This window comes from Ammospiza caudacuta, chromosome 24 (genome assembly GCF_027887145.1).
Source record: "Ammospiza caudacuta isolate bAmmCau1 chromosome 24, bAmmCau1.pri, whole genome shotgun sequence".
Taxonomy (NCBI): Eukaryota; Metazoa; Chordata; class Aves; order Passeriformes; family Passerellidae; genus Ammospiza; species Ammospiza caudacuta.
This window is the reverse complement of record NC_080616.1, coordinates 6,427,397-6,450,793: the sequence shown is the minus strand read 5'-3', so window position 1 is coordinate 6,450,793 and position 23,397 is coordinate 6,427,397. Positions and strand designations below refer to the sequence as shown.

Here is a 23,397-nt window from a genome sequence, read left to right as displayed (position 1 = left end):
GCCTCCTGTGAACACCCCCGGAGCTCTGAGCTCTCCTGGATCCTCCTCTTCCTCACCTGGAGCCCCTCCCAGGCCACCCAGCGTCCCCTCAGGTCCCTGCCCTGCTCCAGCTCCTCCTCACTCTGCACTTCCCCACACCCTCACATCCCACACACCCCTCTGTGGGGCTGTTCCCACCTCCAACCCCAAATCCTGTCACCAGGGGCCACCTGTGTCCCGCCAGGACATCCCTGTGACCCCCCAGGACATCCCTGTGTCCCCCCAGGACATCCCTGTGACCCCCAAGGACATCCCTGTGTCCCCCAGGACATCCCTGTGACCCCCCAGGACATCCCTGTGTCCCCCAGGACATCCCTGTGTCCCCCCAGGACATCCCTGTGACCCCCCAGGACATCCCTGTGACCCCCTAGGGCATCCCTGTGTCCCCCCAGGACATCCCTGTGACCCCCTAGGACATCCCTGTGTCCCCCCAGGACATCCCTGTGACCCCCAAGGACATCCCTGTGACCCCCCAGGACATCCCTGTGACCCCCTAGGACATCCCTGTGACCCCCCAGGACATCCCTGTGTCCCCCAGGACATCCCTGTGACCCCCAGGACATCCCTGTGACCCCCTAGGACATCCCTGTGTCCCCCAGGACATCCCTGTGACCCCCAGGACATCCCTGTGTCCCCCCAGGACATCCCTGTGACCCCCTAGGACATCCCTGTGACCCCCTAGGGCATCCCTGTGTCCCCCAGGACATCCCTGTGTCCCCCCAGGACATCCCTGTGACCCCCCAGGACATCCCTGTGACCCCCTAGGACATCCCTGTGACCCCCCAGGACATCCCTGTGACCCCCAGGACATCCAGCTCCAGGATGGGGACACACAGTGACCCCACAGCCCAGCACAGACCCCTCCTGTGGGGCTGGCCTCTACCTCCAAACCCAAATCCTGTCACCAGGGGCCACCTGTGTCCCCCAGGACACCCCTGTGTCCCTCCAGGTCACCTCTATGTCCCCCCAGGACACTCCTGTGTCCCCCCAGGTCACCCAGCCCCATGACGGGGACACAGAGTGACCTGGGGGGACCATTCCCAAGGGGTCTCCTCTCCTCTCCAGCTTCTCTCCCTCAATAAACCCTGGAGGGTTTTCCATCCTTCCCCTGCCCTTCCCAGCTCGTTCCCAGCTGGATTTTGGAAGTCAGGACCTGAGGCAGAGCCCAGAGCAGCTCCCCAGTGCAGAGCTGTGGAACAAACTGGTGACACTGGGAGGAGGAACAAGCCCTGAATTCCAACTGGGAGCAGCAGCTCAGCTTTGGCAGCTGGCACCAACCATTCCCTGCTCACAGCCTGGAGCTTCCTGCCCACGTGGGGCAGGACTTGCAAGGAGTATCCCCAAAAAAAGAAGTGGAAAACCCTTTTTATCCTCCCAGGAAAACCCTTTTAACCCTCTTATCCTCCAGGACAGAGCTGGGGGTGTCACAGGGCACAAACACTGGTTGGGGACACCTCCAGGACACTCAGGGTCACCTGGCAGCCTTGCCCCGAGGTTTTGGGGTGCTGGGGGTGACAACGGGGGGGCTGGTGGAGCATCAAACCCCCCCCATTCCAGGTGTTCTGGAACCTTCACCAGCCACCTGCAGACAACACCCCCAGTGGTGCTGTATTAATGAATGCACTCTAATTAACCCTGCTGGGACCCCAGAGGCAGTGAGTGCTCCCAGCAAGGAGGGACTGGGTGCACTGGGAAGCATCCACGGGCTGAGGAGGACTCGGTGGGGATGAAGGATCCCAGAGCAAGGTGAGGAGACACCAAACAGGACACAAAGCTCACGGGGGCTCCAGGCTCCCAGGCACCACCCCAGGGAAGGGGGTGAGGCCAGGAGGCTTCAGCTGAAAGGCAAAGCAGCCCAGATGTCACTGCCAGGCTGCGCAATCTGCGGTCAGGCCAAGCCAGGAAGGTCCATCCTCCTCCTCCTCCTGGCCAAAAGAAGCTGTGACAGACTCGGTGGCACCCGAGCCCTCCTTGCATAGACAAAGGAACTCCTGGGGAGATCCAGGTGTGTGGTGGGACGGGCTCCTCCTGCCAGGAGGCTCCTGGGCCGTGCCCACCCAAAGCTGAGCTGCAACCCCTGCCCTGGCAGCTGCCCCATCACAGCATGTCCGCGTCCTCCATGCTGAAGCTGCTGCGGCGGCTGCTGGCCTTGGAGGCCTCGGGGGACATGGCTGAGAACAGGGGGTCAGAGGCCAGCGGCAGCATCGTGTCCTGCATCAGCATCAAGTCCAGCTCCTTCTTGGATAGGGATGGGAAGGAGGAGCTGGGCTCCAGGCTGTCCGGGAAGGAGCCGTCATCGAAGCTCAGGCTGTGGGTGAAGTCCAGCTGGTGATAGGGGGACTGAGGGGGCACGGGCAGCGCTGGCTGAGGCTGTGACTCGGCCTCCGGGGGTGGCAGCAGTGGCTCCAGGGTGCCCTCGTCCCCGCTGGCTTCTTGCTTGACCACTTGCTGAGCCAGCTCGGCCACGTTGACGCCCGAGGGTGAGGAGGTGGGCAGCCCATGGACACGGGCCTGCATCTCCAGCTCCTGCCAAGGGGACACACAGGGGGTGTCACACTCAGGGACATGGCACAGGGATGTTTAGGGAGGTGAGAAGCCACCAGGGAAGGATCTGGAAGATCCACACAAAGCTCAGCACGCTGCAGTGAGCCTCAGCCATCAGGTTTGAATCAAGACCTTGCTCCTGGTGACTTCCCAGCCAAAAAAAATGCAGGAGACTGTCACAGACATCTTTTATGGAAAATCCTTTCCTTAGGATTTTTCCTCCTGAGAAGCTCAGAGGCCTCAGGAACAAAATGTAAACATTGGTTATCTGCTGCTGTGGGATGCAACAGGTGCATCTGTGATTGGTCTCATGTGGTTGTTTCTAATTAATGGCCAATCACAGTCAGCTGGCTCAGACTGTGTCTCCGAGCCACAAACCTTTGTTATCATTCCTTCTTTTTCTATTCTTAGCCAGCCTTGTGATGAAATCCTTTCTTCTACTCTTTTAATACAGTTTTAATATTATATATATAAGGAAATATAAATAAAATAATAAATGTAATAAGATATGGATATAGATATAGATATGGATATGGATATATAGATATAGATATAGATTAGATATAGATATAGATATAGATATAGATATAGATATGGATAGATATAGATATAGATATAGATATAGATATAGATATATATAGATATAGTATAGATATAGATATAGATATAGATATAGATATAGATATAGATATAATAAAGTAATAAATCAGCCTTCTGTAACATGGAGTCAGATCCTCGTCTCTTCCCTCATCCTCGGACCCCTGTGAGCACGGTCACAGGAGACACCCTGGCCATGCCCTCAGCAGGGCAGGAGTGAGGGTTTGGTGGGCTGAGGACAGGGCAGAGCCAGGGGAGCTCACCTGGATGCGGAGCAGCAGCTGCTTGTTGGCCATCTCCAGGCGCCGCGAGTGGTTCTCCAGGTCCCGGGACCTCTGCAGGTCCTTCTGCATCCTCTTGATGTAGTCCACGGACGCCTTCAGGATTGTCCCTTTGTTCCAGCGCACGTCCCTGTCACCCAGCATGGAAAAAGGGATGGACCTGGCTGCCAGCAGTGTGGCCACTCCACCCAAAAAGCCCTCGGTGACCCCCAATCCTGTGTAGCCAGGATATTTTCTAAAAAATCTTTGCTTTAGGATTTTTTCTCCTGAGAAGCCTCAGGAACAAAATGTAAACATTGATTTACAATGACGCCTGTTGCTGCTGTGGAATGCAACAGGTGGATCTGTGATTGGTCTCATGTGGTTGTTTTTAATTAATGGCCAATCACAGTCCAGCTGTCCAGACTGTCTCAGTGAGTCACAAAATTTTGTTATCATTCTTTTTCTATTCTTAGCCAGCCTTCTGATGAATTCCTTTCTTCTATTCTTTTGGTATAGTTTTAATATTATATATATAATGAAATAATAAATCAAGCCTTCTGAAACATGGAGTCAACATTCTCATCTCTTCCCTCCTCCTGAGCCCCCTGTGAGCACCACCCCAATCCTGCAGGAGCCATGGATACCTACAGGTCGTTGGCTTTGGGGATCAGCATTCCCAGCTCCTTGATGCGGTCGTTGATGTTGAACCTTCGCCTCCTCTCGACTGTGGGTGACAGGAGAGGGATGGAAGTGAGCAGGCAGCAAGCAGGGAAGGCTCTGTGTCCCTCCCACGTGTCCTTCCTGTCCCTCATGTCCCACATCCCTCTGTTGTGCCCCAAAGGAACTGGGGAGCCCAGGATGAGGAAGCTCAGGAGCCAGCTCTGCTCCACGCCTGGCCCAGCAGCTCTGATCCTCCCTTTGGGTTTGTCGCATATTTTATGAAATATCTTTCCCTCAAGATTTTTCCTCCTGAGAAGCTCAGAGGCCTCAGGAACAAAATGTAAACATTGATTATCTGCTGCTGTGGAATGCAACAGGTGCATCTGTGATTGGTCTCATGTGGTTGTTTCTAATTAATGGCTAATCACAGCCCAACTGGCTTGGACAGAGAGTCCGAGCCATAAACCTTTGTTATCATTCCTTCTTATTCTATTCTTAGCTAGCCGTGTGATGAAATCCTTTCTTCTATTCTTTTAGTATAGTTTTAATGTAATATATATCATAAAATAATAAATCAAGCCTTCTGAAACATGGAGTCTCAGACCCTCGTCTCTTCCCTCATCCTGGGACCCCTGTGAGCGCCACCACAGGGTTCCCATCTGAGAAGGGCTGGGCAGGATGAATCCCACTGGGAGGCACCAGCTGCCCCATGGATCTGCCCCTGGTGCTGCTCTGGGGAAGCTCCTGGCAGGGAAACCTCTCCTGGCTCTCCCATCTCCCCAGCCTTGCTCCCTCACCATCCCTCTCTCCCACCTCTCCAGCTTTTCCAAAGGGTTCCCCCCAGGTGTCCCCTGCACCCCACTGTGCACAGCCAGCAAGGAGGGGCTCAGGGGGCTCCCCTGAGGGTCAGCTGGGATGGGAAGGGGGCCCAGCTCAGAGGAATGAGGATGAAGAGCGATGGGGAAAGCAGAGCTGAACTCACTCAGGTTGTGATTGTCTTTCTTCTGCCGCTCTTTAGCCAGGGCTCGGCTCTCAGCATCTGCAAGAGACCCAGGGTGTCACCCAGAGGGGACAAAGCTGCCCCTGGGCTGGCACTGGGGTCCCTGTACCCCCCTTTCTGCCCCTTGCTCTGGGGCCAGGACGTACCTGTGAGCTCTCTCTTCTGGGTGAGCTCGGCGGGGCAGGAGCTGCTGGTGACGCCAACGAGCGACGCTGTCACCTGAGGGTCCCCGCTGTAGACATTCATGTGGCTGCTGGACATGGGCAGCTGGAAAGCAGAGGGACAGCTGGGTTAGCTCCATGCAGGGCTGGGCACCAGGATCACACCCAGCTGGGCAGGTGGAATTGTCCTCCCAGGTCCTTAAAGCAGCTTTCACCAGAGCAGGAAAGAAAACAGGACTTGAAAGGGCACAGCTGATCCCTTCCCATGGCCAACATCCACAACAGGGCAGGTGAATCACACCTGAGAAGGGCTGGGCAGGATGAATCCCACTGGGAGGCACCAGCTGCCCCATGGATCTGCCCCTGGTGCTGCTCTGGGGAAGCTCCTGGCAGGGAAACCTCTCCTGGCTCTATTCCCCACCCTCTCTCCCACCTCTCCAGCTTTTTCAAAGGGTTCAAACTGCGCTCAAGGGGGACAAAAGCTGGAAAATTGATTCTTGTGGGTGCTACTGCCTCCAAGGACAAGGCTGGCTTAGGGACCACTGTGGGGATGTGGCAGAGGGTCCCCTCTGTGCCACCTCTGTACCTGCCAGGACAGGGCTGTGACACCCCCAGGCCCTCCCTGTCACCCCCCACTCACCGTGTTGGGCATGTGGACTTCAGGGTTCATGTAGCCCAAAACATCATCCAGGCGCATGATGTCATCGATGACCTCATCAAACTGAAAGGGAAAGGGACAAGTGACCGTGGGCTCCTCTGCCATTCCCAGCACCCTGAGTTCCCCCAGCAGCCTGGGGAAAGCAAACAAATTCTACAATTTTGTGAAAGTTGTAAAGCTGTAAATGTTTATTACAGTGCTGGAGCATGTGGAGATCACTCTCTTTAACAGACATGCACACCTCTGGGAGCTCCAGATCCTTTTTTATCCCCCTCTCAATAGACATGCCTGCCATTTCACAACAGGTTCATACATATTTTTACAGATTTCGCGTGACATTTGCCACTAATTCTTCTTTATCAGGAAGAATTCTTGGGTCAGGTTGTCCTGCTCTCGTAGCAGTCTCTCTGTCCCTCTGTTTGGCCACCACTTTTGGCTGAAGCAGCTTCTCTGACCCAGGCTTTTACGAGAACAGGCAGCCAGAAGTTGCCTGAGCTTCCTGAGCTTCCTCATGCTGGGCTCCCCAGCTCCTTTGGAGCATGACAGAGGGATGTGGGACATGAGGGACAGGAAGGACACGTGGGAGGGACACAGAGCCTTCCCTGCTTGCTGCCTGCTCACTTCCATCCCCCTCCTCTCACCCACAGTCGAGAGGAGGCGAAGGTTCAACATCAACTTTCAAACCACACACTTAACTCAAAGATGCACATTTCACCCAAACCAAAATGGATTTCTACTCTGGAGAATTTCCAGAGTAGGGAACGCTGCTCACCTCCCTCTCGGGGTTGGAGCCGATGTTGAGCATAGCCATGGGGCTGTTGGGAGCGCTGTTGCCCGCAGAGGAGGACAGGACGTGGCCGGGCCGCACGCCGGGGGACGCGGCTGGGGGTGGCTTGGGGGAGTGGCTGGCGGGGCTGACGTGAGCAGCAAACTTGTTCCCGTAGGTCTCCGAGAGATAAGCCTGCACCTTCTTGTCCCGGGACTTCTGCAGGTGGTAGGAGGTGGGGTTCTCCAGGTAGGACTGGACCTGCGTGGACAGAACCCATCAGGGACCCGGGTGGAGGTGCCACGGACATATTTTATGAAAAATCTTTTTGCTAGGATCTTTTCTCCTGAGAAGCTGAGAGGCCTCAGAAAGGAAATGTAAACACTGATTATCTGCGGCTGTGGAATGCAACAGGTGCATCTGTGATTGGTCTCATGTGGATGTTTGTAATAATGGCCAATCACAGTCCGGCTGTCTCAGACTCTGGTCAGTCACGAGATTTTTTTATCATTCCATTCCTTTTTATTCCTTGCTGGCCTTCTGATGAAATCCTTTCTTCTATTCTTTTGGTATAGTTTTAGTATGTCATTTTAATATAATATCATATGATATAATATAATATAATATAATATAATATAATATAATATAATAATATAATATAATGTAATATGTATATATAGTAATGTGTAATATATTGTAATATGTATATAATGTAATATGATATATCATACCATATTACAATATTGTATAATATAATATATTATACATTATATTATATAATATAGAATATATAATTATATATATAGTATATACTATATAATTATATAGTATATATTATATAATTATATCATATATTATATATTATATATTATATATTATATATTATATATTATATATTATATATTATATATTATATATTATATATTATAATAAAATAAAATTCTATGATATGATATGATATGATATGATATGATATAATATAATATAATATAATATAATATAATATAATAATGTAATGTAATGTAATGTAATGTAATGTAATGTAATGTAATATAAATAATATATATAATAAAATAATAAATCAGTCTCCTGGAACATGGAGTCAAGTCATCTCTCCCCTCACCCTGGGACCCCCACCATCACCACCTGGAGGGGACACCAGGGTACCTTGAGCACCTCCCCGGGCACGGGCGGAGGGGACTGGAAGTGGACGGGGGTGTTGATGGCGGGGCTGGAGGCCACGGGCATGCGCTGCTGCTGCATGTAGCTCATCATCATCTGCTGCTGCACCCGCTCCCGCTCGGCTTCCTGCTGCGCCTGCTGCTTCATCAGCTCCATCCGCAGCCCGATGCGCGACGCCATGGCGGCACACGGGGACGGAGGCCACCAGCCCGCCTGGCACTGAGGTCACCCTGCTGGGAGGACACGGCACGTTACCCACAGACTGGCAGGAGGACACCGACAGCCTGGCACCGTGGGGAAACTGAGGCACGGAGAGATCCCAGAGCACCCACTCTGGCACAGAGGTCACACTGCTGGGAGGACACAGCATGTTACCCACAGCCTGCCAGGACACAGCACATCACACACAGCCTGCCAGGAGGGCACCGACAGCCTGGCACAGCGGGGAAACTGAGGCACGGAGAGATCCCAGAGCACCCACTCTGGCTCGGAGGTCACCCTGCCAGGAGGACACAGCATGTCACCAACACCCTGCCAGGAGGACACGGCACATCACCCACAGACTGGCACAGCGGGGTAACTGAGGCACAGAGAGACATCCCAGAGTGCCCACCCTGGCACTGAAGTCACCCTGCTGGGAGGACACGGCACGTTACCCACAGACTGGCAGGAGGACACCGACAGCCTGGCACAGTGGGGAAACTGAGGCACGGAGAGATCCCAGAGCACCCACTCTGGCTCGGAGGTCACCCTGCCAGGAGGACACTGCACATCACCCACAGCCCAGCACAGCAGGGAAACTGAGGCACGGACAGACATCCACTCTGGCTCGTGATTAAACCAGGAGAATCCCAGCGCTGGCTGAGGACCTGCTGCCACCACCCAGCCTGGTTGTGACACCCCCCCACAGCTGTGCCCTTACAGAAAACCAGGCTGAGGAAGCCAAAAGCACCCCCAGGAAGCTCTAGAGAAGGGAAATTACCGAGGATGAGGATGGGGAAGGGTGCCCAGAGATGGGATTGGCGAGGGGAGGGGAGAATTTAGGGTTTGGCAGGAAGGGAACCCCGATGGAGCAGCCAGAACCCCGCGCTGTGCACTCACCCCGGAGCCAGCAGAGCCCAGCGCGAGCGCGGCAGCCAAAGGGAAACAGAAAGTGAGGGCAGAGCAGCAAGAAAAGGCCGGAGGGTGCCAGGAGCCGGGGGCAGGAGCAGGCAAAGCCCGGGGGCAGGAGCAGGCAAAGCTGGCTCGGGACAAGGCCGGCTCTGTGCTCTGTGCCGGAGCCGCACGCGAGCGCGGGGACGGGGGGACCACAGCGGCCCCAGCCCGGCACAGAGCGGCCCTTGTTCCTTGGGACAAAGGGGACGGCGGCTCCGGAGGGTGGGGGACGCCTGCCGGGGCTCCAGGAGCCACCCCCGGCCACCCCGGCAGGGCTGGGATGCAGGAGATGCTGCAGCGGCACCGCTGGGATGCAGGAGATGCTGCAGCACCGCTGGGATGCAGGAGATGCTGCAGCAGCGTGGCAGGGAAGCGGAGCACGGGAGGCAGAGGGAAAGCTGCGAGGGGAAAGCAGAGAAATTCAAACAGGGTTTTGCTGTTTAAATGCAAGTTCAGAGGTGGAAGGGCCTCGGTGGTGAGAGCCACACTGAGCTGTGCCACGAGTTACCCGGAGGGGAAATGAAATCAAGGCAGTGTGGAGGATGACAGAGCTGGAGAGCAGCTATTGAGCGGCCAGGGGAGGGGAATTAAGGATGACACAGCTCAAGAGCAGTTATATAGCAGCCAGGGGAAAGGAATTCATCAGCCAGGGTGGCCTGGCCCCAGGGGGATGGCAGCCCAGAGCTGGGGGCAGCGATCCACTGGAGCTTCGTGAAGGGAAATGTGGGAACAGACCTGGAGGAGGGCACGGGAGGGGATTTGGGGTGAGAAACAGAACCCTGGAAAAGGCCCCAGAGAGGATGGAACAAGGCTGAGTTAAGGGGAGAACCCACAGGGGATGTACAATCCCAAACCAAGGCTGAGTTAAGGGGGAAATCCACAGGGGATGTACAACCCCAAACCAAGGCTGGATTAAGGGAGAAATCCATGGGGGATGGACAATCCCAAACGAGGAATTAAGAGGGAAACCCATGGAGATGGACAACCCCAAACCAAAATTAAGGGAGAAATCCACAGGGGATGGACAACCCCAAACCAAGGCTGAATGAAGAGGGAAACCCATGGGGATGTACAACCCCAAACCAAGGCTGAATTAAGGGGGGAACCCCACAGGGGATGCCCACGGGGGATGTAAAACCCCAAACATGGAGGGAAGGGAGGGAGGCTTTTCTCAGGAAGGGCTGGCACTCGTGGGTGTCACGGGAAGCCACCCACAGCACACTGAGCCCTGCTGGCCCTGGTGCCACCACCCAGCCTGGCTACAGGATCCCCCAAGTGCCTCCTTACACAAAACAGGGCTGGGAGAGCCAAAAACTGCCAGGAAGAGCTGCAGGAGACGAGGATGAGGATGGGGAAGGGTGGCCAGGGCTTGGCTTGGTGAGGAGAAGGGGGAAATTGGGTCAGGTTTAAAATAACCCCTTTGGTTCTGCTTGGCTTCCCCACTCCCCCAGCCCCCAAAATGCTGAGCAGCTTCTGCTTTCACTCTGAGTCAGGAGGGACAGGATGGGGACACGGGGCCCACCCTGGGGACACATCCCACCCTCCCCTGGCCCACAGGAGCCCATGGCATGGCAGCTCCACCCTGTTATTGCTGGGAGGGCACCCAGTGCTTCTCCCACCGAGCCAGAGTCACCAGTGGGAGCCCCAGACTGGTCCTTACTGGGAGAGCCCCAGCCAGTCTTGTCCCTGGAGGCAGCAACACCCACAGGAGTCCATTTTCCAGTTATTTTCCCTCTTTGAGGGCAGTTGGGAACCCTTTGAAAATGCTGGAGAGGCTGGAGAGAGAGCAAGGGTGGGGAGATGGAAAAATCAGGAGAGGCATCCCTGATTTTTGCACAGGGAGGCACCACTGGAGTGGGAGATGGAATTCCTTCCCAAAATCCCATCTATCCCTGCCCTCTGAAGCCATTCTCCCTTGTCCTGGCACTCCAGGCCCTTTTCTCTCTCCATCTTTCCTGTCAGCTCCCCAAACTTTGCCTTTTCCAGCCCCTTTTCCCCCCATAATGACAGGGGGTGAGGGATCCCTGTGTGCCACATCCCTGCAGTGACAAGGGACAGCTTTGTGCAGAGGTGTCCCTGGCACACACCCAGCCCTGTCCCCTGTCCCCTGTCCCCTGGGGCAGTGGCTGCATCAATTTTTCCACGCTTTTTCTCACTCCTGGGCTGCAGGGACACAAAACAAACGAGCGGGTTTGGAGGAGGACTTTTTGTAACTTCCCCTCCCTGCACCCCTCGTGGCTGCTGAAAATGAGGAACTGGGGCTGGCCTGGGGTGAGGGGGAGCTGGGACCTGCAGGGCCTGGCAATGGGAGGGTCCCCAAACCCCCCTGTGACCTGCAGGGTCCCCAAATCCCCTCTGTGACCTGCAGGGTCCCCAAATCCCCCCTGTGACCTGCAGGGTCCCCAAACCCCCTCTGTGACCTGCAGGGTCCTCAAATCTCCTCTGTGACCTGCAGGGTCCCCAGATCCCCTCTGTGACCTGCTGGCACCTTCAGGGTCCCCAAATCCCCTCAGTGACCTGCAGGGCCTGGCAATGGGAGGGTCCCCAAACCCCTCTGTGACCTGCAGGGTCTCCAAATCCCCTCAGTGACCTGCTGGGCCTGGGCTGGGAGGGTCCCCAACCCCTCTGTGACCTTCAGGGTCCCCAAATCCCCTCTGTGATTTGCAGGGTCCCCAAACCCCTCTGTGGCCTGCAGGGTCCCCAAATCCCCTCAGTGACCTGCTGGGCCTGGGCTGGGAGGGTCCCCAGTCCTCTCACTGACCTGCTGGCACCTTCACAGTCCCCACATCACCTCAGTGTCCTCCTGGCACCTTCAGGATCCCCAATCCCTTCAGTGACCTGCTAGCCCTGCCACCTTCAGGGTCCCCAGATCCCCTCAGTGACCTGCTGGCACCTTCAGGGTCCCCAAATCCCCTCAGTGACCTGCTGGGCCTGGCACTGGGAGGGTCCCCAGGCCCCTCAGTGACCTGCAGGGTCCCCAAATCCCCTCAGTGACCTGCAGGGTCCCCAGTCCCCTCTGTGACCTGCTGGCACCTCCAGGGTCCCCCAGCCCCTCTGTTCTCCACCCAGGTGACCCCAGCCTTGTTGTCCCCTGTCCCCTGTCCCCTGTCCCTGCAGGGTGACAGCAGAGCCCGTTCCCAGGCTGGGGCACACACGGGGTGGCTTTGTGGGTGTGTGATGAGGTGACAGCTTGGTGACATCAGAACAAACCCTGGGCTGGGGTCCCTGGTGCTCCCTCCCTGCCACCCCCAGGTTTGAAAATCAAAAACGAGGAAGGAAAGAAGGAAGGAAGGAAGGAAGGAAGGGAAGGCTGGGCCGGCCCGTGGTGAGCACAAAGCTGTTTTCACTTCTTCCTTCTCCTTTTCCCTCAGTCCCCAGCCCAGCTGGGCCTGGGTGGGTGATGCTCCCTGCCCTGTCCCCCTGCTGTCCCCTCTCCCTCCCGGAGCTGCTCATTGATTTTTCCACTCTTAAACGGCCCCGATCGAGCTGGAAATAAACCCCAGCAGGGCCCTGGTGCGGTGGCTTTGGGGGTTCTCATCACTCAGAGGGTGGCAGGAGATGTGTGGCACCCGTCAGGCACTCAGTGCCACCTCAGTGCCACCTCCCCCGCAGGGTAACACGATCCCTGAGGTTAAATCTGGAAAATGCCTCAATGCCTCAGGGCAGCTCGGGTTTCTGAGGCACACCTGAGCCTGGGGACACTGCAGGTGCTGTGTCCCTCCAGGTGGCACTGCCAGCTGGGGCAGTGGCTCTGTCACCAGCCGAGGGATTGCGGGGCAGCGCCCGATGTCCCCTCCTGCACTGAGCAGTGGTTTCTGAGCAGCCACCCCCGTGTCACCGCCCCCGTGTCACCGCAGGGCTCGGGGCTCTGCCACCTCCTGGAGCAGCTCTGGGGATCCTCCATGGAGCCACCCCCCAGTGCCAGGGGGACTGCTGGTGACAGCACAGCCCTGGAGGGAGAGCGAGGAATAACCAGAAATAACCAGAAAAAAATCAGAAATAACCAGGAATAGCCAGGAATAACCAGGAATAGCCAGAAATAAATAACCAGAAATAAATAACCAGAAATAACCAGAAATAACCAGGAATAAATAACCAGAAATAAATAACCAGAAATAACCAGAAAAAATCAGAAATAACCAGGAATAGCCAGGAATAACCAGGAATAGCCAGAAATAAATAACCAGAAATAAATAACCAGAAATAACCAGAAATAACCAGGAATAACCAGGAATAAATAACCAGAAATAAATAACCAGAAATAACCAGGAATAACCAGGAATAAATAACCAGAAATAAATAACCAGAAATAATCAGAAATAAATAACCAGAAATAAACAGGAATAACCAAGAATAACCAGGAATAACTGAGCTGCTGAGCAGCACAGGGAAGGGAGATGCATTCCCTGGGGGTGCAGCCTGGTCAGTCCCTGTCCTGTGCTTCCCTGGGCTGGGAAAATGGAGTTGGGCTGGAACCATCCCAGCCCCATCCAGAGGATTCTTCCACCCAGGACCTGTTTGGGGCAGGGCTCTGGGACCCCAGGAACCATCCCAGGAGCTGTTTGGGATCCCTGGGAACCATCCCCACCCCCGCCTAGGGACTCCTTCCACCTAGGAGAAGAGTTCCTGTGACCCCAGGAACCATCCTGAGCCTCATCCAGAGGCTCCTTCCACCCAGGACCTGTTTGGGCCAGGGTTCCCGAGATCCCTGGGGACAATTCCAGCCTCATCCAGAGACCCAGCCCCAGCCAGAGGCTCCTTCTACCCAGGACCTGTTTGGAACAGGATCACTGTGACCCCTGGGAACCATCCCAGCCCCATCCAGAAGCTCCTTCCACCCAGGATCAGAGCTCCTGTGACTCCTGGGCACCATCCCAGCCTCATCCAGAGGATTCTTCCACTCAGGACCTTTTTGGGCCAGGGTTCCTGAGATCCCTGGGGACAACTCCAGCCCCATCCAGAAGTTCCTTCCACCCAGGATCAGAGTTCCTGTGACCCCAGGAACCATCCCAGGAGCTGTGTAGGATCCTGGGGAACCATCCCAGCTCCATCAGAGACTCCTTCCATCCATGATCAGAGTTCCTGTGACCCCTGGGCACCATCCCAGCTCCATCCAGGGACTCCTTCCACCCAGGACCTGTTTGGGGCAGAGCTCCTGGGATCCCTGGGAACCATCCAAACCCCATCTAGAGGTTCCTTCCACCCAGGATCAGAGCTCCTGTGACTCCTGGGCACCATCCCAGCTCCATCCAGAAGTTCCTTCCACCCAGGATCTGTTTGGGCCAGGGTTCTGGGAACCATCCCAGCTCCATCCAGAGGTTCCTTCCACCCAGGAATTGTTTGGGCCAGGGTTCCTGTGACCTCTGGGCACCATCCCAGCTCCACCCAGAGGTTCCTTCCACCCAGGAACTGTTTGGGGCAGGGTTCCTGCGACCCCTGGGAGCCATCCAAACCCCATCCAGAAGCTCCTTCCACCCAGGAGCTGTTTGGAGCAAAGCCCCTGAGATCCCTAGGAGCCATCCCAGCCCCATCCACAGACTCCTTGCCCACACCCCGAGCTCGCAGCCCTGCAGAAGGCAGGAGGAGCAGGCAGAGGAGGGGCTTGGCAGAGCCAGCCCGGGGTCAGTTGACAGCAGCACCGAGGCTCTGAGTCACCAGGGCTGTTTTTAGCCCCGGCATGTCAGCAACGTGGAGCTGGACGCTGTTAACAGGAGCTGGGGCAGAGGCCAAGTGTTTTCCCTGCCCCCTGTTCCCTGGAAAGGGCTGAGGGATCCCACAGGGAAAAAAAAAAAAAAAAAAACAAAAAAACAAACATTCCCCAAACAGCCAGGTAAGGCTGGCACACCCAGGAGGGAGCAGGGAGTTGGTGGAGGGAGAAACATCAGGCCCTGATCTCACACAGGGGCTGTGTGTCCTTTGTGCCACTGAATTTCCATTAAAAACCCATTTCCATTTCCATTAAAAACCCCCTTGGTGGTGCCAAGGTGTGGGCAGCAGAGCCCAGCTGGGCTCGGCAGTCATTAAGGGGTTAATAACACACACACACACACACACACACACACACACACACACAGCCTTGCTCTGGTGTCTCTCCACCCCAAAAATCGCCTTTTTTACCCCCAAAAAACCCACCCAGCATAGGGATGGCTGCACAGCATCACCCGGCTGGGCATGGCAGCCATTAAGGGGTTAATAATACACACACAGCCTTGCTCTGGCGTCTCTCCACCCCAAAATCGCCTCTTTTACCCCCAAAAAGCATAGGGATGGCTACAGAGCATCACCCTGCTGGGCATGGCAGCCATTAAGGGGTTAATAATACACACACACAGCCTTGCTTTGGTGTCTCCACCCCAAAAATCGCCTCTTTTACCCCCCAAAAACCCACCCAGCATAGGGATGGCTGCACAGCATCACCCAGCTGGGCATGATGGGGAGGATGGTAACTCCTGGCCAGGTTTGGGGGCACAGAGAGGCAAAGGGACCCCTCAAAAGAGGGGCCAGACCCCCCAAACAAAGCCGGGCAGGAGCTGCAGGAGAGCCCTGATGGAAACATCACCGGGAATTCACAGCCCCGGCCCCCTCCAGGGCAGCAATTAAAAATAAAAGTGTGAACAAGGCAGGAGGATGGGCAGAGCCACCACCCCGGGCACGGTGATTAATCAGGACAGAGGAAGGGACCGAGGTGACCTTGGGAGGCTCCAGGTCCTGCTGCACATCCCGGGAAAAGGAGGGGAAAAAGGAGATTTGGGAGCGCAGCCCCCCAAGGAAAAGCCCGGCCCGGGGTTTGGGTGTTGGCCTTTGGAAAGAAGCGCATAAATAAATGAGCAATCGGGGGAACTGGCAGGGCTGACACTGCTCCAGGGGGCTGGGACAGCGCTGCAACCCGCCCCGAAATCCTAGAAATCACCCCTGAAAGGGGGGGGAAACCATCACATAAAATGGGGACAAATCAGCCTAAGAAGTGGGGAGAAATCATCACAAAAAATGGGGAGAAATCATACCAGAAAGGGGGGAGGAAATCATCCCATAAAATGGGGAGAAATCACCCCAGAAAATGGGGAGAAATCATCACAGAAAATGGGGAGAAATCATCACAGAAAATGGGGAGAAATCATCACAGAAAGGGGGGAGAAATCATCCCAGAAAGCAGAGAGAAACCACCCCAGAAAGTGTGGAGAAATCATCCTAAAAACTGGGGAGAAACCACCCATAAAGTGGGGAGAAACTGCCCCATAAAGTGGGGAAAAATCACTCCAGAAAATGGAGAGAAACCACCCATAAAGTGGGGAGAAATCATCCCAGAAAGGGGGCAGAAATCATCACAGAAAGGGCAGGGAGAAATCATCCAGAAAGTGGAGAGAAACCACCCATAAAGTGGACAGAAACTACCCCATAAAGTGGGGAAAAATCATCCCAGAAAATTGAGAGAAACCTCCCCAGAAAGTGGAGAGAAATCGTCCCAGAAAGTGGGGAGAAATGACCCCAGAAAGTAGAAAGAAATCACCCTAGAAAGTGGAAAGAAACCATCCCAGAAATTGGGAGAATATACCCAGAAAGGGGGGAGAAATCATCCCAGAATGAGGAAAGAAACCACCCACAAAGTGGAAAGAAACCACCCCACAAAGTGGTGAGAAATAATCCCAGAAAGTGGGGAGAAACTGCCCCAGAAAGTGGGGAGAAATCATCCCAAAAAATGGGGAGAAACCATTCCACAAAGTGGAAAGAAACCACCCCACAAAGTGGAGAGAAATCATCCCGGAAAATGGGGAGAAATCACCCCAGAAAGGGGGGGAAAAAATCATCCTAAAAAGTGGGGATAAACCACCCCATAAAGTGAGGAAAATCATCCCAGAGAGGGGGGAGAAACCATCCCAGAAAGAGAGGAGAAACCACCCCATAAAGTGGGGAAAATCATCCCAGAAAATTGAGAGAAACCACCCCAGAAAGTGGCGAGAAATAATCCCACAAAGTGAAGAGAAACCACCCAAAAACTGGGGACAAACCACCCCGGAAAGCGGCGATGCTCGACAAAACCATCCCAGGAGCTCCGGGCGCCCCAAGCTCTTGGTGCCACCAGCACCAGGTGACAGCGGCCACCCCCTGTCCCCTCCCTGGAGCCAGAGGCACTCCCATCACCACCTCCATCCATCCATCCATCCATCCCCACGAGCATGTCACATTTATAAATACCCCGCGTCCAGCCCCCAGCACCCAGCCCGGAGGCTCGGAGCTCCTGGAACCAGGCCCCAGAAATAAATAAACAAACTGGGGACGGCCCCTGCCTTGCCCTCCCCAACCAGCCCCCCTGGCATCCCCTGCCGTGCCCACCTCACCCGCTCTGAGGGGTTTGTGCTGTGCCCTCCTCGGTGCCAGGCTCTGCCCGCAGCTTTTCCTGCTCCCTCAAGGTCAAACTGCTCCCCTGGCAGCCCCTGGTGCCAGCCCAGCCCCTGGCCTGGCACGGTGCCCCTTCTCCCGGGCACGTTGCTCTGCTTGGAGCCCTGCAGGAGCTCGGAGGGTTTTTTTCCCCACTCAGATTTCTCCTCTGCCTGCCCCTTTTTGCCCAAAATGTTCAGCCAAAACCTGCTCCCTCCTCACCTGTGCCAGGTGGATGCAGCCCCTTCCTCATTTCCCCAAAATGTTCCCACCACCCCAAAATCCCAGCTGGGATTTCTCCTTTGCCTGCCACTTTTTGCCCAAAATGCTCAGCCAAACCTGCTGGCAGCAATCTGTGCCAGGTGGGTGAAGCCCCTTCCTCATTTCCCCCAAGATATTCCCACTCCCCAAAATCTCCCAGGCGCGTTTGCTTGGAGCAGTGCAGGAGCTCAGAGGGATTTTCCCCACTCAGATTTCTCCTTTTCCTGCCCTTTTTCTCCAAAATATTCAGCCAAACCGGCTCCCTCCTCACCTGGCAGCAATCTGTGCCAGGTGGATGCAGCCCCTTCCTCGTTTCCTCCAAAATATTCCCAAAATCCCGAGGGCACAGCCGGGACAGGAGCCAGCTCTGCTGGTCCCTGAGGCTTCCAAGAACCCCCCCTGGCCATCCCCACACTGGGAATTTCAGGTTTATCCGGAATTTGCAGCCATTTAAGCAAAGGAGGCAAGAGCTCAGGGTGTGGGGAGTTTGTCTGGAGCCAAAAGGTGACAAAACCCCGGGGGCTTTTCCTAGAAAAGGCTTTCAGGATAAGGTGGCACAACCTGAAGGGACATTGGGGACACTTTGAGGCCTCCCCAGGTGAGCCCGGCCAGGTGATGCCACCCAAACCATCCCACGGTGCCCATCCCACAAAGCGGAGAGAAATCATCCCAGAAAGTGGGGAGAAACCACCCCATAAGGTGGGGAGAAATTATCCTAAAAACTGGGGAGAAATCACACATAAAGTGGGGAGAAATTATCCTAAAAACTGGGGAGAAATCACACATAAAGTGAGGAGAAATTATCCTAAAAACTGGGGAGAAGAAACCACCCATAAGGTGAGGAGAAGGGCTCCTAGAAGAGGCTTTCAAGGTGGCACAACCTGTAGGGACCTTGGGGACACCTTGAGTCCTCCCCAGGTGAGCCCGGCCAGGTGATGCCACCCAAACTATCCCATGCCCATCCCACAAAGTGCAGAGAAATCATCCCAGAAAGTGGGGAGAAATCATCCTAAAAACTGGGGAGAAACCACACATAAAGTGGGGAGAAATTATCCTAAAAACTGGGGAGAAAGCACCCCATAAGGTGGGGAGAAATCATCCTAAAAACTGGGGAGAAAGCACCACATAAGGTGGGGAGAAATTATCCTAAAAACTGGGGAGAAATCACACATAAAGTGGGGAGAAATCATCCTAAAAACTGGGAAACCCACAGGGAAATCTTGCCCCGAGCAGCAGCCAGGTGCCAGGAGCAGGGACAGGAATTTGGGAGGGATGAGGGCAGAGCCATGGGGGGCTCTCTAGAAAGAGGAAAATAAAGATGAGCACAAAATCCCAGTGTGGTCAGGGAGAAATCCCCACTTTGAGGCCCCCCTCAAGTGTCACAGAGCCACCAGAGTGACCCCAGCTGCCTCCACACAGCTTGGCAAAGCTCATGGAGGTGGTGAAGGCCACCTTGGGGGTTTTTTTTGGGTTTTTAATTTTTTTTTTAAGGAAATTTCCCCCATCACCTGACTGCTGCTGGCCCCTGCCCGCTTCCTCTTTGCCTGGGATATGGGATAACCACACACACACACACACACTGACAAAACTGCTCCCTTGAGGCAAACCCAGCTTGAGGTGCCCTCTAAAACCACCCCAAAAAAACTCCAGATGGGAATTTCTGTCCCCACAGAGGGGACAGGGGTGCGGCAGCTCCATCCCTGCCATCGACACCCCAGGAAATGAGGGAGAAACATCAAATCCAGGGGTGGGATCCCATCACACCAGACCCAGCTCCCCATTCCAGCACCCCACAACACCAGGATGTTTTTACCCTCAGCACTGTGGATTTTCGGAGGGGGACACCCTCCCAATATCCCATTTCCCTGCTTTTTTCGTGCTGCTCAGCCCTGGGAATGGTGACCCCACACATCATCCCAAGGGGCTTTTCCCATCCCCATTCCAGCGTTCCAGGAAAACAGGGCAGGGCAGACCAGGAGCACACACACACAAGCAGAGTGGAAAAAGCAATAAAATCTGAAAATCTGAAATCCCTGGCTGGGCTCAGGGCTCCATCCCAAACACCCGGATGGCCCCATCCAGCAGCTCCACCCCAGCACAGTTTGCAGTTTCCTACTGATAAGGGCGGGCAGATCGCTCAGAAAACACAAAACACGCGGGGCCGGCATCCCTCGGGAAGCAAACCCAGAATTCGGCAGGAAACAAACCCAGAATTCAGCAGGAAACAAACCCAGCATCCCTCGGAAAACACCTCCACGTGCTGGCCTGAACCACCACCAGCACCAAATCTGGGTGTTCCCCCCAAATTTGGGTGTTCCTCCTAAATCCAGCCACCCCAAATCTGGGTGTTCCCCCCAAATCCAGCCACCAAATCTGAGTGTCCCCCTCAAATCCAGCCACCCCAAATCTGGGTGTTCCTCCCAAATCCAGCCACCCCAAATCTGGGTATTCCTCCCAAATTCAGCCACCCCAAATCTGGGTGTTCCCCCCAAAACCAGCCACCCCAATCTGGGTGCTCCCCCCAAAACCCAGCCACCAAAATTGGGTATTCCCCCCCAAATCTAGCCACCAAATCTGGGTATTTCCCCTCAAATCCAGCCACCCCAAATCTGGGTGTTCTTCCCAAATCCAGCCACCCCAAATCTGGGTGTTCCCCCCAAATCTGGGTGTTCTCCCCAAATCCAGCCAGCCCAATATGGGTGTTCCCCCCAAATCTGGGTATTCCTCCCAAACCCAGCCACCCCAAATCTGGGTTTTCTTCCCAAATCTGGGTATTCCTCCCAAATCCAGCCACCCCAATATGGGTGTTCCCCCCAAATCCAGCCACCCCAAATCTGGGTGTTCCCCCCAAATCTGGGTGTTCTTCCCAAATCCAGCCACCCCAAATCTGGGTGTTCCCCCCAAATCCAGCCACCCCAATCTGTGTGTTCCACCCAAACCCAGCCACCCCAAATCTGGGTGTCCCCCCCAGATCCAACCACCCCAATGCCAAATTGCCACCCTTGCCCAGCTTTGGGATTTGCCCCCTGCTGCAGCAGGTGAGCCAGAGCAGGCTGGGACAAACCAGCCCCGTTCCCGGCCCGGAGCAGCCGCGCATGAAGCCGAGCAAACACGGCAGGGAAGCACAGGGAAGGCGGGGGAAAGAAAAAATAAAATAACCCCCCCAAAGGCTCCCTCCGCTGCCTGCCGGCCTCTGTTATATAAAAAACACCCAAGGGGGGGAACACGCCGGGATTCCTGGAAACGAGCCCTGCTTTCCCCGGACTCGCACCGGCTTATTTATTTATCTTACACCAGCACAATAACCACCAGATTTTCTTCGTGTTTCTATTCTTCTTTTTTTTTTTTTTACTTTTTTTTTTAAATTTTTTGGGGGGTTTTACTTTTTTTAAGGAAATTTCCTCCATCATCTGACTGCCCCCAAGCTCTGGGGGCCGCGTAATCCTTTCCTGCCTCGTAATTAATTCATGAATGTAATTAATCGCTCCGGGGCAGTCCCCTCTATTCCTCCCCCAAATTTCCCCAGGAAGGAGGGACACGCTGTGTGTCCTCTTGGTGACCCCCCAAAAGCCGAGTGACACGAGGTATCTCAATTTTCCCATTTTTTCTAAATGGGAAAAGTCCCCACTTTGCGTCCCCCAAACCGGGGGGTGTCCCGGAGCATCCGTGCCTCAGTTTCTCCAGGCGTGTTCGGGGGGGTTCCCCATGGGAAAAGCGACCCGGGCAGGTCCCCCCGAGCTGCCGGGGGTCTCAAAACCCCTGGGACCGCCGAGTTTTGGGAGAGGGCACCGGGACGAGCTTCTGGAGCCTCCCGGGGGCGAGGGGGGCTGATTATTTACAGCAAAATAAGGGGGAAAAAGCAACTCCGAGTTCCGGGATGGCGCAGGACAGGGGGGAGCACCCCCAAGCCGCCCCAGCACCCCACAAGGTGGGCTCCGAGCCGAGGGGGCCCCCCCTGTCCCCAGGGACCCCCGGCCCCGCACTCACCCGCGGGGAAGGGCGAGGAAACGAAGCGGTTCGGCTGCGCTCGGCTCTGCTCGGCCTCGCTCGGTTCGGGCCCTCGGCTCGGTTCAGCTCTGTTCGGCCTCGCTCGGCTGCTCTCGGCCCGGCTCGGTTCGGCCCCGTTCAGCTGCGCTCGGCCCGGCTCGGCTGCGCTCGGCCCGGCTCGGTTCGGCTCTTCGGCTCTTCTCAGGTCAGTTCGGCCCCACTCGGGTTGGTTCGGATCTGTTCGGCTCACTCGGCTGCGCTCGGCCGGCTCGGTTCGGCACCACTCGGCTGGGTTCGGCTGCGCTCGATTCGACTCTTCGGCTCAGTTCGGCTCCACTCGGCCCGGCTCGGTTCTGTCGGGCTCCTCCGCTTGGCTCGGCCCGGCCCGGTTGGGCTCGGTTCCGTCGGGCTCCTCGGCTCGGCTCGGCTCGGCGCAGTCCGGCCCGGTTGGGCTCGGTTCTGTCGCGCTCCTCCGCTCGGCTCGGCGCAGCCAGGCCCGGTTGGGCTCGGCTCGGCCCGGCTCGGCCCCGTGCCGAGGGAGGGCAGCAGCAGCGCCCGCCCGGCCCGTTCCGCTGCCCTCGCTGCGCTGCCGGCCCCGGGCACGCCGGGAGCTGCAGTCCGCGCCTGCCGGGACTTGTAGTCCCCGCCCGGCCACGGCGGAGCTCGGGCTCGGCGCTTTCCTGCCCTGAAACGGGGGAGCGTCCTCCCCAAAAATGTGTGTTTTCTCCTCTAAAGTGGGAATTTCCACCCCAAAAACGGCTCGGGAGAGGAAGGATGGGGTGGGAGGTGAAGGCAGCGCTGTGCTGGGGTTGTGCAGTGCCGTGAACCAGGATGGTGCATCCCTTTCTGTCAGGAACACGGGGCATCGTGGAGATCCTTGGACCAGGATCCTGCATCCCTTAGCACCACAGTCCTACGTCCTTTTCGACTGGGACCATAGGGAGATCCTGGAGCTCCTTGAACCATGATCCTGCATCCCTTTGGATCAGGATCCTACACCTACATCCCTTAGGATTGGGACCACACAGGGATCCTGGAGCTCCTTGGAACAGGATCCTGCATCCCTTTGGATCAGGATCCTGCATCCCTTTGGATCAGGATCCTGCATCCCTTTGAACTGGGACCACACGGGGCTCATGGAGCTCCTCGTACCAGGTTTTTACCACTCCTTGCACCATCCTCCATCCGATTGTGGCCCTGGCAGGGCAGCAGTGTCCCCACATCCACCCTGATTCCCCTCCTGACCCCCAGTCCGAACACGGGACGCCGATCAAAAGCCAAACGCCATCGTTATCACCCAATTAAAGGATTTTTTTTTTTTTCTCCCAGCTCCAGCTTTCCCGAAAACAAAGGCACAGCCGCACACACCCCTTCCAGCAAGTGGAAATTCCTGCTGCTGGTGTTCTGGGAATGGGCAGGAGCCGTCCAGCTCCCATCCAAGCTTTTGGCCGTGGAATGATGCTGGGAATCCTTCAGAAGCTCGCGAAATCCCCACGAGGTCCCTGACGGGTCCGGGCAGGTCCTGCAGGGAGCAAAGGGGACAGCGAAGAGCAGAGGGACGTGGTCAGCCTTTGCTGGGCACCAGCGCCCTGTTTCCAGCAGAAAATTCCCATTCCAGAGGGAGGGGGAGGAGGAAGAGGAGGAGGAGGAGGAGGAGGAATGCCCTTCCCTGCTGTCGGTGCCCTCCAAATCTCGGTCTCGGCGCGCTCAGCCTGTGTCAATATTTTGACTTTGTGTCCTTCCCCCGG

At 55.7% G+C, this 23,397-nt stretch overlaps 1 protein-coding gene across 2 annotated transcripts; it reads right to left on the bottom strand.

The window, feature by feature from the left end:
* Positions 1-840: 840 nt before the first annotated feature.
* Positions 841-22,109, bottom strand: TFEB (transcription factor EB). 2 transcript variants are annotated; one of them, XM_058819277.1, is made up of 9 exons: positions 21,650-22,109; positions 7,856-8,103; positions 6,695-6,949; positions 5,905-5,985; positions 5,250-5,370; positions 5,086-5,142; positions 4,092-4,167; positions 3,444-3,591; positions 841-2,565 (listed from the first exon to the last, which is right to left on the bottom strand). In XM_058819277.1, the coding sequence occupies exons 2-9, from the start codon at positions 8,048-8,050 to the stop codon at positions 2,137-2,139; spliced, it is 1,362 nt and encodes a 453-aa protein (XP_058675260.1). In that variant the 5' UTR covers positions 8,051-8,103; positions 21,650-22,109; the 3' UTR covers positions 841-2,136. The 2 variants fall into 2 exon arrangements, with proteins under 2 accessions (XP_058675260.1, XP_058675261.1); XM_058819278.1 differs by having other exon boundaries at positions 7,856-8,100.
* Positions 22,110-23,397: the final 1,288 nt, after the last annotated feature.

Coding starts and splice junctions, on each gene's coding strand:
- TFEB (XM_058819277.1), bottom strand. CDS start 8,050: ATGGCGTCGCGCATCGGGCTGCGGATGGAGCTGATGAAGCAGCAGGCG. Junction 6,950..7,855: donor TGCCCGGGGAGGTGCTCAAG/GTACCCTGGTGT, acceptor CTGTCCACGCAG/GTCCAGTCCTACCTGGAGAA. Junction 5,986..6,694: donor GCTCCAACCCCGAGAGGGAG/GTGAGCAGCGTT, acceptor TTTCCCTTTCAG/TTTGATGAGGTCATCGATGA.